The sequence below is a fragment of the Phascolarctos cinereus genome, unplaced genomic scaffold (genome assembly GCF_003287225.1).
Source record: "Phascolarctos cinereus isolate Bilbo 61053 unplaced genomic scaffold, phaCin_HiC Scaffold_8;HRSCAF=390, whole genome shotgun sequence".
Classification (NCBI taxonomy): Eukaryota; Metazoa; Chordata; class Mammalia; order Diprotodontia; family Phascolarctidae; genus Phascolarctos; species Phascolarctos cinereus.
The window spans coordinates 3,957,698-3,974,473 of NW_027556291.1; the positions used below are offsets into that span (position 1 = coordinate 3,957,698).

Genomic DNA, 16,776 nt, shown 5'->3' on the forward strand with positions numbered 1-16,776 from the left:
GCCAGCCGCTGCTGCCTTCCTCGGCTGTCACACGTCCCCTAAGCTGTCTCTTCAGTTTCTGGTTCTTTGAGCCAGTCTCCATTTGGCATGGTTTCCAGGCTGGGTCTGGAGGCAGAGGACCTGGGTGCAAAGCCTGCCTCCCATACTTCCTAGCTGTGGGACCCTCCTCCTCTCTGCACCTCAGTTTCCCCCTTTATACAGTGAGGACTGTAGCTGCCTCAAGTTCCAAAACCTCTGCCAAAAGTGCTGCCACCACTGCTACCGCCGCTGCCGCTGCTCCTCCTGCTCCTCTTCCTCCTCCCACACCTTCCTTCACAGTCTTTCTCATCAGCTTAGCTATCCTCCTTGTTGAGCTCTGGGAATGGCTAAGTTACCACGTGGACTGCTCTGGGTCATTGCCCAGCAGGAAGGGAACCCCCAGTCGAGCCCTCTTCTGCCCACTTCAGTCTAGTACTACGCTGCTGTCTTCTTCCCTTTCCTAGTCATGTGGAGAGGGAGTGGCAGAGTCCTGGGTTCAAATCCTCCCTCTCTCCCTCAACAGCCCGAGCTCCTTTTCAGTGGCTCCTGTAGGGAGTAGGGCTAGGCAGGCTCCCTATGCAGCAGCCACTCAGTGGAATGTTGTTTTTTCAAGGAAGAAGGAAAGAAGGGAGGGAGGGAAGAGAGGGAGAAAGAGAAAGAGAGAAAAGGGAAGGAATGGAGGAAGCCCCAGCCTGGAGGCCACATTGCCTCCTCCCTGGGTGAGGTCCTCTGCTAGGTTCTCAGCTGCCCTGAGCTCGGGACTTCTGGGTGGCTGTCAATTCTGACTCTCAAAGACTGTGGATAGTTGGGGACAGGCTGTGCGAGGGTGTGCGGAGAGCAAAAGGGATCTCATTGGGAGTTTTAGAACCCAGGAAGTCACATCACAGGATGAAAGCTGAAGTCCCCTTCGGGGTCATTGAGTCTGCACATTCTCAAGTTTAGGCATGAAGGGAAAAGGGACTTGCCCTGTGAGTTCAGTCTGCTAGGAAGCAGGGAGCCACCGAAGGCTGAAGAGGCCCGGCTGGGGTGGAAACATCCATGGGCAGGCGGGAGGGTTGGGGCTGCTTGGTGTGTAGCTAGCCTATCCCAGTGGGCTCTGATGCGGCAGACACTCACACAGGCTCTGGGACTGGCCTTGAACCAATGGGTTGGGTTGTAAGGTGCAGGAGAGAGCCACATTGGCATAGCTGTAGCAGAGAAAAGGACATGACCTGCTGCCTTCACTGAAGGGGCCAGGCCACAGAATGTTAGAGACCCTCCAGTCCCTCATCATACAAATGAAGCAACTGAGGCCCAGAGAAGTTAAGTGACTTAAGGTCACACAGGTAGCAGAGGCAGCATTGGAACTTGGGGCCTCTGACTCCAAACCTAGTGTTCTGTCAGCCTGTACCCATTGCTCTCCAGCTTACCTAGGAGGAAAGTGGGGGCACTGTCAGAAGCGAGAGTGTGGGGGCCTCCGGGACACAGTAGTTTGACCACATGTGGCAGGTGAGGGCCAGAACCAGAGGGAGGAGGCTGGTTCAGAGGGCCTCTCAGGCCTCTCAGGGTTTCCTCAAACCAAGGAAACCAAGGATTGGAGCCCAAGACCCTGATAGCATCACTCTGGGTGTCTCTGTCTCTGTCTCTGTCTCTCCCTTTCCTCTGTCTCTGCCTCCTCTCTCTCTCTCTCTCTCTCTCTCTCTCTCTCTCTCTCTCTCTCTCTCTCTCTCTCTTTCTTTCTCTCTCTCTCTCCCCTCTCTTCTCTTTCCCTGTCTCCTTCTCCTCTGTCTCTCTCCTCTCCCCTCCCCATCTCTCTCCTCTCTTCTCTCTTCTCTTCTCTCTCTCCCTCTCTGTCTCTCCTCTCTTCTCCCTCCCCCTCTCCCCTCTGTTTTTCTCCCCACCATGCCAGGCCAGGGAGCCAGCGAGGCCCTCCTCCCCAGGGGGCTGCCTGTGCCCAGTGGGCCCCTTTCTGGGCCTGTGCTGTGCTAGCCCTCGCTCTGCCTCTGCAATCTGTTCCTCCTTTGCATCCCCTTACTATCAACCAATGTGGGTGAATTGCTGTGATCGGGCCAAGTGGAAAATGCTGCCGTTATCAAATCACACTGAAGCAAGAAATGTTTTGTCATTGTTGATGGAGTTTTTCTCGGGTTCTTCCCTGCCTCCCGCCATCAGAAGGGCCGCTCTACCTACCTAGCACACTCTCTGTCTGTCTCTGCTGTTTCTGGCCTTATGTCTCATCCATTGGTGTCTCTCTCATCTCCCTGCACTTGGGGTGACCCCGGGGGTGACTGGCTGAGTTGGGTATGTCTTTGTGGTCTCCAGCCTGGGTTGAGGGTGAGCAGCTGAAAGCATAAGGGACCACTTCGATCCCAGCATGTCCCTGGCTTCCTAGTGGCCACCCTGGGGCTGGCCTTGCTAGAGTTGGGGGAGAAGGGTGTGGCTGCCAGGAAAGGCAGTTTAGCTAATGCCTTCATTTGGAGGGCAAGGGTTCTCCATTGTTCCTTGTACCCCCCGTGCATGCACATACTCCTGCTCACAGTTGGAGATTCACTTGGAGTTCTTAGGGCTCTTTCCACACTCTGGGAAGGGGGCCTTGGCCATGCCCGGCTTTCCAGGCCCATAAGTTCTGAGCTTGTCTGGGACTAGGGAAGGACAAAGGATGCCCTAAGAGGAGACAAGAGGCCTTGTGTCCTCCCTAGAGCACCATCCTATTCCAGAATAGCCTCTTCCCCTTTCCTAGCGGGCCCTAAGGCTTCTAGGGAGTCTGAGAAGCCATTTGAGGGGAGGTCTCTCAGAGCTAGAAGTTGGGTCTAGGGACTTAGAGTTTGGAAGCGAGAAGGCAGTGAAACAGCCAGGCCCAGGGCTAGCCCCAGGATTGAGCACTGTGGGGCCTCTTTACCTGCCTCAAGGTGCCATTATCTTCTGGGACTTTGGGTGAGGCCTCATTCATGCTAGACTTGGTTGGCCATTTCTCTGGGGGAGGCCTCTACACTGACAGCTCCCCCCCCCCATACACACTTCCCTGGCTTGGTGACTCATGTTTGCCTGTCATCTCTGTGTCTTTCAGAAAAGTGTGAAGGAAGGCCTTTTACTGAAACAGACTAGCTCTTTCCAGAGGTGGAAGAGGAGATACGTCAGAATTCGAGGAAAGACACTGTACTATGCCAAAGACTCCAAGGTATGTGCTGGGAGGCTTCCCCTCTTTTCCTTCTCTGGCTCTTTCCCTTTCTCCCTCTCCTCCTTTTGCATTTATCTTGGATCCTACCATCTGATGGCTAGGGACCCAAAAGATTCCATCCTTCCTTCTGTCCTTCTTTCCCTCTCTCTTTCCTCCTTTCCTCCTTTCCTTCCTTCCTCCCTTCCATCCTTCCTTCCTTCCATTCATCCATCCTTCCTTCCTCCTTCTTTCCTTTTTTTCCTTCCTTCCATCCTTCTTTCCTTCCCTTCCTTCCTCCCTTCCATCCTCCTTTCCATCCTTCCTTCCATCCATCCATCCATCCATCCTTCCTTCCTCTCTCCCTTCCTCCCTCTCTTCCTTCCTTCCTCCCTCCCTCCTTTCCTTCCTTCCTCCCTTCCACCCTTCCTTCCTTCCATCCATCCATCCTTCCTCTCTTCCTTCCATCCTCCCATCTTTTCTTCCATCCTTCCTTCCTCCTTTTCTTCCCTTCCTTCCTCCCTTCCATCCTTCCTTCCATCCATCCATCCATCCATCCATCCTTCCTTCCTCTCTCCCTTCCTCCCTCTCTTCCTTCCTTCCTCCCTCCTTTCCTTCCTTCCTCCCATTCTTCCTTCTATCCATCCAGCTTCCTTCCTCCCTTCTTTCCTCCCTCCCTTCCATCCATCTTTCCTTCTTTCTTCCCCCCTTCCTTCCACATCTCTTATGCACCTACTCCATGCCAGACACTGGGGGCTCAGAGACAAAGCCAAGCACCTATACCCTACTGTAGCAGGCACAGAGCCATATGATCTAGGCCTTAGATCTCACTGGCAGAGGAAATTTCCAGTGGGAGAAGTCTCTCCACCACTGTGTGCATTGGCTGCTGTTTTGTGCCCCAGATCTGGGCTGCCTGGATAACAGAGGCTTGACCTCAGGCTGTCCTGTCTCCAAGGCAGGCCTCTCTATTCATTGTTCTAACTTGCCTCTCACAGATAAGAACAGGGCCAAGAAAATTGAGGAAAGGCTAAGAACCCACAATGGGGAGATGGAGCAGGAATGAGGGCAGGCTTTCTGTAGGAGGCAGCACCAAAGCTGAGCCTCGAAGGAAGCCAGGAATTCCAAGACAAAAGAGGTGGGAGGTTCCTGAGTAGGAAGGCCTAGAGATAGAGATGGCAAGGCAGGTTTGGGGAGCAGCTCCCTAGGCAGCCATTATGTAAAGTTAGGTGGAGGACTTCAGACTTCAAGTCCTGTAGGCAATAGGGAGCCATGGGAGGTTGTTTAGCGGTAGAGGGCTACAGTTGACCCTGTGTCTTAGGTTATTGTGGTAGTCAGATGCAGGGGCTTTGGAGAAGGGCATCCATAGACAGTACAAAGAAGGCTGCAAGCCTACCCTGGTGCCTGGCCAGGAGGATATGCAGGAGACAGGCCATCTAACTCACAAAATCGGCCCAGGCTGTCACCCACCCCAAGATGGCCTGCAGTATAAAATCCAGCCAGCCAATTAGTTCTCATCTCCTTTTCTCTGCCAAGCCCCTCTGTCCCACACAGGGTTGATGGCAGACAAAAGACAGGGCTTCAGAGGCTGACAAAAGACAAAGCAGAGAATGAGTGGTGGTCCCTGAAGTCCCCCGCCCTGGTCAGAGGAGAGGAAATCTGACCGGCTGACAGGAGGAGCCATTCTGGACATTTGAAAGCTCTGCTCCTGGGGCTGTGGAAACCCTCCCAAGGTATGCCTGGCAATCTGGCCTCCCCCCTCATGGCCAGATGCTAGCTGGGTGACCCCGGCAAGTCAGTTAACCTCCGTCTGCCTCAATTTCCTCAGCTGTAAAATGAGGATCACAGTAGCCTAGGATTGTTGTGAAGATCAAACGAGATATTTGCAAAGTGCTTTGCAAACCTTAAAATGCTCTAGAAATGCACACTGTTATCAGCTGTTCCTACTCCGGTCACCTCCTAAGGCTATCCATGGCCATTGGGGGTGGCTCCCACCGTCTTTCCTTCTAGCTGGCCCCAAACGCCTCTCTGCAGCATCCCCCAAGAGCTCCTGGCTGTCCCTGCTGGGACTAAACACGTCTTTCCTGTGCCATCTGCAAACAGCTAGTCAGTCTCCCCTTGGCCCAGCCTTGGCCAGGACTGTCCTGTTAGCCTTCCAGCCGAATGAACACACCAAGCTTGCTGTCCATTTGGACCTCCAGATCCTCTAAGTTGACCTCTTTCCTGGCACGTGATTCTCTGCCCTCCAGGATGGGGCTTGACTTCTAGCCTAGGAAGTTTCTTCTTCCTAGATTCATTTATTCAGATCTTATGGAAATATGATTCTGGCATTCAATGCCCCTGTCATCATTATGTCCTCTGATCACTGCCTTCTCAGAACTGGTTATTGAAAGGAAGGGGGAGCTATTCTTTGGAGGGCCTTAAAGCCAGTCTAGTGGGGGATGTGGGGCAGATATGCTACAGGCTGGGGTCCGATTAGCTGTGCCTTTACATGGATTCTGAGCTGTTGCTTTTCACCATACCGTCTAGAAATCCTGGAGATGATGAAAAGGTGAAGGTCAGTACAAAGAGGGGGAGGCTTCCTGGGAGAAGGGGGCATGCAGCCTGCCCAGCAGGCTTTCTCTCAGTAGAGAGGAGAAAAGAGGACATTCCAGGTGTGCATGTGGGGGTGGGGGAGGGAACGCAGTGTGAGCAAAAGCTGAGAGGTGGGAAGGGGAGATGGGTCAGACTAGAGATAACTATGTCAGGAGGCAGGAAGCTGGGCTGCAGGGCTGCTCGGGCGTGGCCAGTGTGCCGAGAACCTTCAAAGGCGGGCACATTCATTGTGCTGAGCAACAGGGGACCATTTACCAGCTTGTGGGCAAGTGGGATATTTGATCAAAGCAGCATTTGAGAAGGATTAACCTGGCTGAGTGTGGAGGCTGGACTGGAGGGAGGGGGGCTGAGGCTGGAGGCAGGGAGACCAATTAGGAGCCTCTCACAATAGGCTGCTGCCCTGGGGATGGACTGAAGGGGACAGATGGGAGAAATTTCACAGGAAGAAGCATTAGGCCTTGGCAAGTGACAGGCTGTAAAAGATGAAGGAGAACGAGTCAGTGCAGTGGCCTCCAAGGAGCTGAACCAGAGAAAGAAGGAAGCAGGACGGGTGGGGGGCACGGGGCAAAGGGGCCTGAGCGAGCTCAGGGGTGGGGCTGCAGGCTTGGCCCATGCTGGTGGCTTCAGCCTGAAATCTTCCCTTTGCCAACCTGGGTACTTCCTGCTCCTGGGCATCAGAGAAGGCTGGGCACTGCCCAGTTTCTAAAGCCTTTGCCTGGCATTCAGCCTGGCATTCAAGGTCCCTCCTAGTATGCACAAACCCTGGGCTCCCAAACCCAGAGTGACTGGCCAGGTCAGGATGCCCCCTGGCCTCTTAGTGGTCTCCAGGCATCTGCCCCCTCTCTTCTTTTTGTCTATTTAAATCTTTTCAACACTTTAAGACCCACCTCTGCCTGCCCAGCCCAGCTCTGCCCAGCCCAGCTCTGCCCAGCTCAGCCCAGGCCAGCTCTACCCAGCTCAGCCCAGCTCTGCCCAGGCCAGCCCAGCTCTGCCCAGCCCAGTCCGACACTACTCAGCCTAGTCCAGCACTGCCTAGCTCAGTCCTGCCCCGTCTATCCTAGTTCTGTCCAGCCCAGTCCAGCACTGCCTAGCCCAGCCCAGCTCTGCCTGGCCCACCTCTACCCAGTCCAGCACTGCCCAGCCCAGTCCAGCACTGCCTAGCCCAGCCCAGTTCTGCCCAGCCCACTCCAGTTCTGCTCAGCCCAGCCCTTCCCAACCTAGTCTAGCCCTGCCTAGCCTAGCCCAGCTATGCCCAGCCCAGCTCTGTCCAGCCCAGTCCAGCACTGCCCAACCCAGCCCAGCTCTGCCCAACCCAGGTCTGCCCAGCCCAGTCCAACTCCGCCTAGCCCAATCCAACTTTGCCCAGCCCACCTCTGCCCAACCCAGCTCTGCCCAGCCCACTCCAGTTCTGCCCAGCCCAGCTAATCCTGGAGTATGATTTGTCTGTAATCACACTAGCTCCTTGGCAAGTGTCAATGCCCCCCTTTGCTATATGAGAAAAGGGCTCCAGAAAGATCCAAAGACCTGAGAGTGAGTGTCTTTGGCAAGGCCTGAGCCCCCTGGGGCTCCTTGGTGTCTCTCCCAAGCCAGGTGCCTCATGCCTTTGATTCCTTTTGGGGGCACCTTATGTTGTCTAACCCATCCCTGCGCAGCAGGGCAGTCAGTGTCCCTGCCTGAGCTGTGGGGCTTCTGGGAGGTCCCAGTGGTGCCATACGTAATAACAGTTGACATTTCTCTAATGCTTTGGGGTTCACCAGCAATTGCCATCTATTATCACCTTTGAGCAGCAAGGTACCACAAGGTCTAGCATTAGCCCCATTTACAGAAGAGGAAACTGAGGCACCAAAGGAAATTGATTTGCCCAGGGCTCCACAGCTAGTGTCTGAGGTGGGATCGGAACCCAGGTCTTCTTGACAAATACACTGCTCCTCCAGCGCAGGGATTACTATCCCATTTTCTGGATGAGGGAACTAAGGCAAGAGAGGTGCCCTGACTACCGAAGACCACACAGCTCCGTAGAAACCAGGTGTCTCTGATGCCAAGCCCAGCCCCTCAGTGCAAGGCTTTATTCCCGCCCGTGGAGAGTTAGTGATACCCCAACTGTGCCTCCTGTACAAGGGCTCAATTCCTGCCCCTTGCACCTTCCTGACTGTTCAAAACTGTGAACCTGCCATCAACGTTGGGCAGCTGAGGGGGCCGGGGGAGTGCTGCTCTGGGGCTGGTGTCCTGTGGGAGCTGCCCCCTGCCTTGTGGGTCACTGAGCGCTCTCTCCCAAATGCCCTCTCACTTGTGAGGTGGTGGGGAAGGTGGTCTTTTCCAGACGGGGTAACAGACTCAGAGAGAAGGTGACTTGTGTGCAGTCACAGAGCTAGCAAGTGAACAAGGCAGGATGAGATGCTGAGACTCCTTCCCTTCATCCTGAAGCAGACCCTATGATGGGCTGAAGGCATCAGGGGTGGGGGGGCAGGGGGCTACAAAAGCCAGTCACGTTTCTGGGACTCCCTTTGGACATATCTGATTGGACAGGGAGGCAGTACGGCCTGGTGGCGGCAAGGCCTGGATTCACGCCTCTCTCGCGGGCCTGCTGCCGGGGGAAGCTAGTGGGGGGACAAGGCCCCCACAGCTCTCAGCAAACATGAACGCAACACCCAAACTCCATCTGCCATTGCCCGAATTCTCCTGAGTGGGAAGGTTGGCACTCCAGAAAAGGCACTTTGGCCATCGAGTCTCCCTTGGGCAGCCCCCCGCGTTTTTCAGAGGACAAAGCTGAGGTCCACAAAAGGGCATTCAGCAGGAAGAGGCAGAGTTGGTCCGAACTCGGGGTCCAGTGACTCTGAGCTGAGAGCTCTTTCCACTCCGAGGAAGAGGGAGGAAAGGCAGGGAGCAGAGGCAGAGAAAGACCTGTCTGCTAGGGAGTGATGAGGGCAGGGGCCCCAGTGCCAGCCTCAGGAGCCCCTTGGGGGCACTTGTGCCCGAGGGGCCAGTGTGGCACTCAACCAAGACTTAAGGAGGTTTGTCAGGAAGGAGTGGTTATTCTCAGAGGGCCATGTCTTTGCTCAGGCCTTTCAGCTCCTTGCCCTTCTAGGTTGCCTCTTCTCCAGAGCTAATCAGGGCAAATGGATTAGGGCTGTTACCGGTGTCCACTGGGTCCTCTGGGCTCCCACCCCATCTCCAGCCTGAATTAGCCTGGGAAGCCCAGCCCGAGGGCTCAGCTGGTTCCTGGCCTAACTTAGCACCCTTTTCCTGGGCACCCACTCCTAAACTTGGTCCTTGCTACCTTAAAGTTCTCTTGACTCCCAGAAAGCTCTGGGCTCCATCTAGCACCAAGACTGGAGTCAAATGTCTTTCATTGCCTGCCTTTGCAGGGCCAGGAGGGCCCTTTAGATATCACCTTGGCCAGCCCCTCATTTGGGCCTGAAGCCCTGACAGGGAAGGGCCTTGCCTGGCTCCTCATGTATAGCCAAAATGGCACCAGGCCTCAAGCTCCTGCCATCATAGGGTGGGCTTACGAGGCTGTTCAGCGTGGAGAGAAGACTTGGCATGGGAAATGGTGGGGAGGGCAGTGAGCTGCTCTCCTTCATAATGGTCTGAAGGCCCTGGCCCTATGCCCAGCTCTGGCTGGGTGTCGAGGTTCGAGCTTTTCCCCTTTCCTTTGGCTCCTGCACTGTTACAGAGGATGCTTGGGTGCTTGGTGCTGGCTAAATGCCATCTCTCTGCAGCCCTTCCTCCCCCTTCCCCTCTCTCCCTTGCATTGCCTTCTTTTCACTGGGAACTCTCACCCTATCTGGAGGAAGACCAAGTCCCTTTATGACTTCCCCACCTGGCCTGCTCCGGGAAGTCAGCCCTGGGCTCGCCTTCACCGGAGGTCTTCGGATCTAAGCTGGGGCCCTGTATATTGGGAATGCTAGGACAGGGAGTCAGGGCCTGGCCTGGACTCAGTGGGCCTCTGGCCTGCCTTCCTACTACTCAGGCCCACACTCCCAGCCAGACATCAGCAGAAAGGGTAGATGAGGCTGACTGGCTCGCCGGTCTTGGTTCAGCGAGACCTTTGAGGAAGCAGGGCTTGCAATGTCGAACATATAGCTCGGGAGCTAGCCACTCGAGTGCAGAGGTCCGGCCTCAAGGGTCTCAGCTGCCCTATCTGCCTGCTGCGGGGGTGGGGAGAGGGGACGCCTGCCTCATTAAATGGAGATGTTCCTTTTCTGCTCTTCCAGTCCCTGATCTTTGACGAGGTCGATCTCACTGATGCCAGTGTGGCTGAGACCAGCACAAAAAACGTCAACAACAGCTTTACGGTAAGCGGGCCCGGTCCCCCGAGGGTAGGGGGGCATTTGCGCCATGTGGTGGGGCTACAGGCTGCCCTTCCACCTAATCCTGGGGGGGGTGTATGTGTGCGTTTATGTGTGCCTGTGTGTGGGTGCGCATATGTGCGTGTGTGTATGCATATGTTTGTGGGTGCCTGCGTGTGGGTACATGTGGGTGTGCATGTGTGTGTATGTGTGCGTTTGTGTGTGCCTGCATGTGTGTGCACGTGTGTTTGTGTGTGCCTGCATGTGGGTGCACATGTTGTGTGCCTGCGTGTAGGTGTGTGTAGGTGTGTGTATGTGGGTGTGCATATGTGTGTATGCATGCGTTTGTGTGTGCCTGCATGTGGGTGCGCATATGTGCGTGTGTGTATGCATATGTTTGTGGGTGCCTGCGTGTGGGTACATGTGGGTGTGCATGTGTGTGTATGTGTGCGTTTGTGTGTGCCTGCATGTGGGTGCACATGTTGTGTGCCTGCGTGTAGGTGTGTGTAGGTGTGTGTATGTGGGTGTGCATATGTGTGTATGCATGCGTTTGTGTGTGCCTGCATGTGGGTGCGCATATGTGCACATGTGTGCATGTGTGTGCGTGCACATGAGAGCAGTGACAACAACCTTGCCAATGAGGCCCTTGTGTCCCTGATCCAGATTGCCTCGTGAGCCTGTGGTAGTGTCCATACTTGTGGACTGCCTGGCAAGAAATGAAGCGTGGTGGGGAGGGGTCACGGCATTGGCACGTCCTGCTCCCACATTTGATCTTGGCAGAGAGATGAGAAAGGAAGAGGTTCCGGGGGCAGGGGGGGGGGGATAGTGATTGAAGTAACAACAATGGGCCATAGGAAAATGAGGGCCCTCGGGAGATGGAGCACAGGATTTCAGAGCTGGGGAGGGCCCCAGGACAGAAGGGCCAGAGTGGGGCCTTTGCTTACCTCCTTCCTCCAGTCAGACTGTCCTGGAGTTAAGCTGGTGCCTTGTTGATACGGTCTCGGGAAGCTAAACTGCAGAAATCCCAGCAGGCCCAGCTCGGGCTCACCCCTTCCCTGACAGATACTAGGTCTACCCTGGAGTAGGTGCAAACTGCTGTGCTCACCTCCTGCTCCGAGGTGGAGGAGGAACCAAGGATCTGTCTGACTCCCCTCCATCCCTGCCAGGCTGCGATGCTGGTGGCCATGGTGACTCGGGCCTGTAGACCTTTGGGGTGAGGATATGGGCACAGTAGCTGAGGTGGCAGGCAGGGGAGCACTAAGGTCACGAGCTTCCCATGCTCCCTCCCGTCCCCTTGGAAGCACCCATCTGCCAGGCAGGCCCTCGCCTTGTCCCTAGCAGCGTTAGGTCTGGTGCCCTCCAAGTGTCTCCAAGCCAGCATCAGGGGTCTGTAAATACCTATAGCCCTCAGAGGCAAGACTTGGGAGCAAGCTAAGAATTGGGATTTGAGACAGACGCTGCCACACTCCTTGGGTCCTTGTGAGTGGGTCAAGGCAGAGGCAACGTTCATAGGAGCCTGGCTGCTTCTGGGTTCTCTGGAGGGCCAGCGTCCCCAGCTGCAGCTCCCCCCACCCTACCCTGGCTTCCTGAGTTCCCCACAGAGCTAACACCCATCCATGGCTTCTCATGTAGGTGATCACCCCGTTCCGAAAGCTCATCCTGTGTGCAGAGAACCGGAAGGAGATGGAAGATTGGATGGGTGCCCTGAAAGCCGTCCAGAAGTGGGCAGCTAATGAGGTAAGGGAGCCAGTGGGAAGCCTTGAGAAGCAACAGCTTGCTCTGGGGACCAATCTCTGATTGACGGCACTAACCAGGAAATAATGAGATGGAAACGGGCCATCTGGTCAGGGGGGCGGAGGTGGTTGGGGGCTGGCCATCCCCTGGCCGCTGGGGCAGCCAGGTGGGCACTTAGGGCTATGTGCTTGCTTGTCTGTGCCCCTTGCCAAGGTGGCGGCTTGGCCTGCCTCAGTACCACTCACAAAGATGAAGGGAGTTGCTTCATCAAAGCCCTTGTCAAAGGACAGTCCCGACTGGACTCTAGTTTCCTGTGGAGAGGAGCTGCCTGTGTATAGGTGATAACAGGGTGGTCTACAAGGCGGTAGCAGAGAGGGCTCTCTCCCCTTTCTGGAATCAGTTTGTGCTGCTCGGAAAGCTGGACCTGGAGAATTGGCCGAGAAGTGGGCTCGGCTGTGCTCAGAGGTAGCAGGGTGTGTGACCCTGGAGGTGGAGCCGTGGCCAGGTGCCGTGGTTCAGGGTGAGGGGTCAGAGGGAGCAGAGGCCTGGAGCTGGGAAGGACCACAGAGATCGGCTTGGCCACGAGGCTACTGAAGAGACGCCCAAGCTCAGTTCAGCACTGCCTCCCCTAGATGAGTACAGTTTAGGGAAATGGAGGCAGCCTCTAACAGAACACAGCCACCTGGCTCTGCATCTGCGGATGAGAGGGATGGGGGTTCTGCAGAGCATATTCCTGGCCATACCTGTGATTGTAGCAGCAGTAGCAGCTGACAGTTCCACCTCCCCCACGTCTCTAATACGGGCCCCCTAACCCGGGATCACCGCGGCTCCTCTCCCCGGAAAGTGAGGCTGGCTTTCCAGTTGGCCACATCTGCCCGATCCATCCTCTGCACATTTGCCAGAATAATCCTCCAAGCCTGACCAGGGGAAGTGTCTGGGAGTCTCTGTTGCCCCCAGGATGAAATCCCAACCCCGCTGGTGGGCATGGGAAGCCTCCGGCTGTCTGGCTCCAGCTGACTTTTCCAGGCCAATGACGCCTTATTCCCTTTCATGTTCTGGTCTGACCAGACTGTCCGTGTATGACCTGCCTTTGCCCATTGCGCTCCCCCTCCTCTCCTTGACCCCTTGAGCCCCTCTCACTCCCTTCAGGACTTCGCTCTAGTGGCACTCGGGCAGTGCAGCCTTTCCCAAGCCCCCCTGCTGGTACCTCCAAGGTACTGCTGTTCTTTCCCTCCAAGGAGCATGGGGGCACACACTTGTGTGTCCAGGCTGTGTCCTCCCAGCATAACAGAGAAGCGCCTCAGAGGCAGAGGCTGCTTCCAGCGCCGTGCAGATGCCCCCGGGGCCTGGCACAATCTTGTCTGGATGCTCAGGAGCCCCGGCCCAGGATGTGGGCTTAGGGGGCATTTGGTCTAAGGAGGCTCTGGTCTCCTTTTAAGCCTCCCCCTCTCCCCTTGGATTCTGAGCTTTCTGGTCATCTCAAGGGGGCTTGGTTCGGCCCCAGGCACCCCCTCCCCCTGTAACGTGGCATTCCAAAGCAGAGCCCAAGCCAGGCCTGAGCAAGAGGTGACACCTTGGCAGCCCCGGCCTTCTCGAGAGGATGCTCCTGGGCACTCAGGCTCCCAGAACAGCCGGCCATGCCCATCACATGGTTGGCACTGTGGAGGAGGCTGGGACGAGACTGCTGGATCATTCCCTGAGCGCATGTGGGCAGGGGCCCGTGCTGGGAGGCCCAGATCAGGAGCAGGGCATTTGAGGGCCAAGCGTTGACTCTGCAGCTGGAGACCCACTGACGTGCTCTGGACAAGCATCTTCCCCCTCTCTGGGCCTGAATCTCTTCATCTGTAAGATGGGCGGCCTCCGGTGCGATTTATGGCTTTTGCCCTTGTGGATTGTAAAGTGCAACAAGGAAGGGAGGGAGCGATCACTTTAGGGTGAGAAGAGGGCTCAGTCAGGGAAGGCTTCATGGTGGAGCGCCGGAGCTGCTTCCAGAAGGACAGATAGGCATTGCAGGCATGAGGTACAGAGTAGACAAAAGTCCAGAGGTGGGAAAGTGCTGGGCAGCTGGGGAACAGCATGGCCACAGCAGAGGGCCCTGGCTGCCCAGTTGTCTGGAGGGGGGGGGGCGCACCTCTGTGGACAGCCTTGAATGGCAACATAGGAGAGGGTGGGGAGTAGGGAAATGGAGGGGGGGGTCCTCCCTGTGGATTTGATGGCACCATGTGGGTACCTGTCCAAGGGAGAGATGCTGATGCCAGGCCTGGAGTTGGGGGTGCCGTGCACTGGGCCTCTGTCCTTGAATCTGGCCTCCGCCACTTAGCAGCTTTGTAACCCTCAGCAAGTTCCTTGACCTCTATCACAGCCTCGATGTTCTCATCTGTAAAAAGGGAGTGATGATGATGATGGTAGTGGTGGGGATGATGTCGATGAGGTTGGTGATGAGGATGATGATGCTAGCCTCACCTCTGTAGGTGACTTGCTATTATTATTATTGTTGTTGGTTCATAGAAAGTTTGTATATCTAAAGCCATATCAGGAGGAGGAGGGTGGCCGAGGCAAGGCCTTGCCTCGTTGTGGGGGGCCCCTCAGCTCAGCTCGGGCTGCAGCCGAGGATCTAGAGGTGGAGGAGAAGACAGGGGAGCCCCTTCTGGCCATGGCGGGACATGGGCCAGGCCAGAGGCCACAGCCTGGATGGAGGAGGAGCAGCCAGGTTTGAGGGAGGGCTGGGGCCTTCCCGGGAACAAGGGATATGGGACAGGAGTGGTGGGGAGAGGTCAACCTTGGAGGCTGGGCCTGGGAACCACCTGCATGTCCGGAGTAGCTGAAACCCTGACAATGTAGGAGACGATCGAGGGAGAGGAGACAAAAGAGAGGCAAGCTTAACACCTTGGTGGGGCGGGGTGGGGGAGTGCCACCTTGGGGACAGGAGGAAGAAGCGGTGTCAGTGCAGGTACCAGAAAGGAGCCTTTAAGAGCCCAGGAGTCCAGGGGGGAGGAGGAGGAGGTATAGACAGCAAGGTAGACAAGGGAAGTGGGCTAGGTGCAGCCCATGCTTCATGCAGGCCAGGAAGGGGAAGCAATGAGGAGAAGGACCCTTGGTGTTGAGCTCATTGGCAACCTTGGCTCAGCCCAGGGGCAGATGCCAAGGGGCCGAGGAGTGAGCAGGTGATGAGGAAGTAGAAGCAGCAGGTGTAGACACCTTGTACTAGACACTTGGCAGTGAAAGAGGAAAGAGAGCTGGGCAACCAGCAGGCTGGTGGGCATGTGTGCCAGGGGAACCTGTGGGCAAATTGAGGGGAGAAGCCCCTGGGAGGGAAAAAGTGGGATGTGGAAAGGGAGCGGCCGTTCATACCAAGGGCCTGAGTCAGCTGGCAGGAAGCAGGGTCAAGGGCACGTGGGCAGTGAGACTAGTCCAGCCACTAGTGAGTCAGAGCATGCTTGGCATCCTTCCCAAGGGGGTCTGACTGGGCCAGAGCCCCACCAACAGACCCCGATTGCTTTGTGGCCCCAGCTTGCATCATGCCCTCACTCTACATGCATACCCATAAGGTGTCTCTCCCCTCCTCTCTCTCTTCTTCCCCTCCTCCCTCCCTCTCTGCCTCTCCCCCTTGCTCCCCCCTCTTCTGTCTCTCTCCCCATCTTTCTCTCCCCCTCCCTTCTCTCTCTCTCCCCCTCCCTCCCCCTTCTCTCCCTCTCTCCCCCCTCCCTCTCTGCCCTCTCTTCCCCCCCCTCTCTCCCCTCCCCCTCATACATTCCTTGGTCTTTTGGCTCACAACATGGTCTCTAATCTCCTGCCATGCATTAACCTTCCTCTTCCACCTTCTCCTCTTCCTTCTCCTCCACCAGCCCACAAGAGGCCCCTGTGGGCCAGCATTCCCCACTGGCAGAAGTAACTGCCCTCCTTGCTCCACCCCCCCCCAGCAGTCACCCTCCCTCTCCTGGATAAAATGAGGGCTCTTCCTGCAAATCATTTCAGATTTTTGTTTCAGCACAAAAGGGCACTTGGGGTTTTTGGAAGCTAAGTGAGAGATGTTGGTGCCGGGCTGGGAAATCTATAGGCAAAAAGCATCAGAGGATTGACGTGTGCACTTCCCTCCATCTCGGCCCATTCCTGTCTCCGTTCCTCTCATCAGTTCGGTGCAGAATGTACCCCCCCCCGCCAGGCCTGAAAAAGAAACCAGTTTGCTCTCTGCCAACAGTCCCAGCATCCCTCTGCGGAGCTGCTCCACTGGCCTGGATCTGTTTGGGAGCAATATTTAGCTGACAGTGAACCGTCTCTGTTGGCATTTCAGCAAACTGAGCTTCAGGCTTGAGTAGTCAAACAGACCCTGTCCTGTGTGCCCCTTAGCACACGGCCGCCCTCTCTGTACTCATTGCCGTGGGCCCTCCACACGGCCAGAGGAGGGCTTCCTCCGGGGCCTGGCCCTCTCCTAGTTCACTCCCAAAGAGGGGGAGACGGAGGCAGGCCCTTCAAAGGCACCAGGCAGTGAGTGTGGGCTTGAGGGCTAGCAGGGAGAGGTTGGAGGCCCAGGCCCAGCCCTGCAAAGGGCCAGAGGCCAATTGGGCAGGCCAGATTTGTGTGTGAAAAGTGAAGCCCAGTGTGAGAGGGACGACTCTGGTGTATTCCCAAGAGGATACCCCAAGGCTCAGAGAGACGAGTAAGAGCTGATTTTGTCTAGTGCCTTAAGGTTTGCAAAGTACCTGATTAGGGAATGGGAAGGGAGAGGGATGGAATGCGCATTTATTAAGCACCTACTATGTGCAAGGCGCTGCTAAGCACCTTACAAAGAGGACTCCATTTGCTCCTTAGTAAAGCATGTTACCTCATGGGAGCCCCACAGCAATCTGGGGCTACAGATGAGGGAAACTGAGGGCAGGTGACCTGTTCAGGAGCACACAGCCCGGGACTTCCTGACTCCATACTACACCCCAGTGGCAGATGAGTGAGAGGCCGAGCTGCTGGCCAGGAAAGGGAAGAAGGGCTTGGGCTGGTCTTTATCACAGAGCTGAC

At 56.2% G+C, this 16,776-nt stretch overlaps 1 protein-coding gene across 1 annotated transcript in view; it reads left to right on the top strand.

Annotated features, from left to right (window-relative positions):
• Positions 1 to 16,776, top strand: part of LOC110202674 (diacylglycerol kinase eta-like) — a 153,944-nt gene that overhangs the window by 87,270 nt on the left and 49,898 nt on the right. The window contains 3 exon segments of the mRNA XM_078147905.1: positions 3,065 to 3,175; positions 9,958 to 10,038; positions 11,665 to 11,769. Of these exon segments, the coding sequence (XP_078004031.1) occupies positions 3,065 to 3,175; positions 9,958 to 10,038; positions 11,665 to 11,769 (297 nt within the window).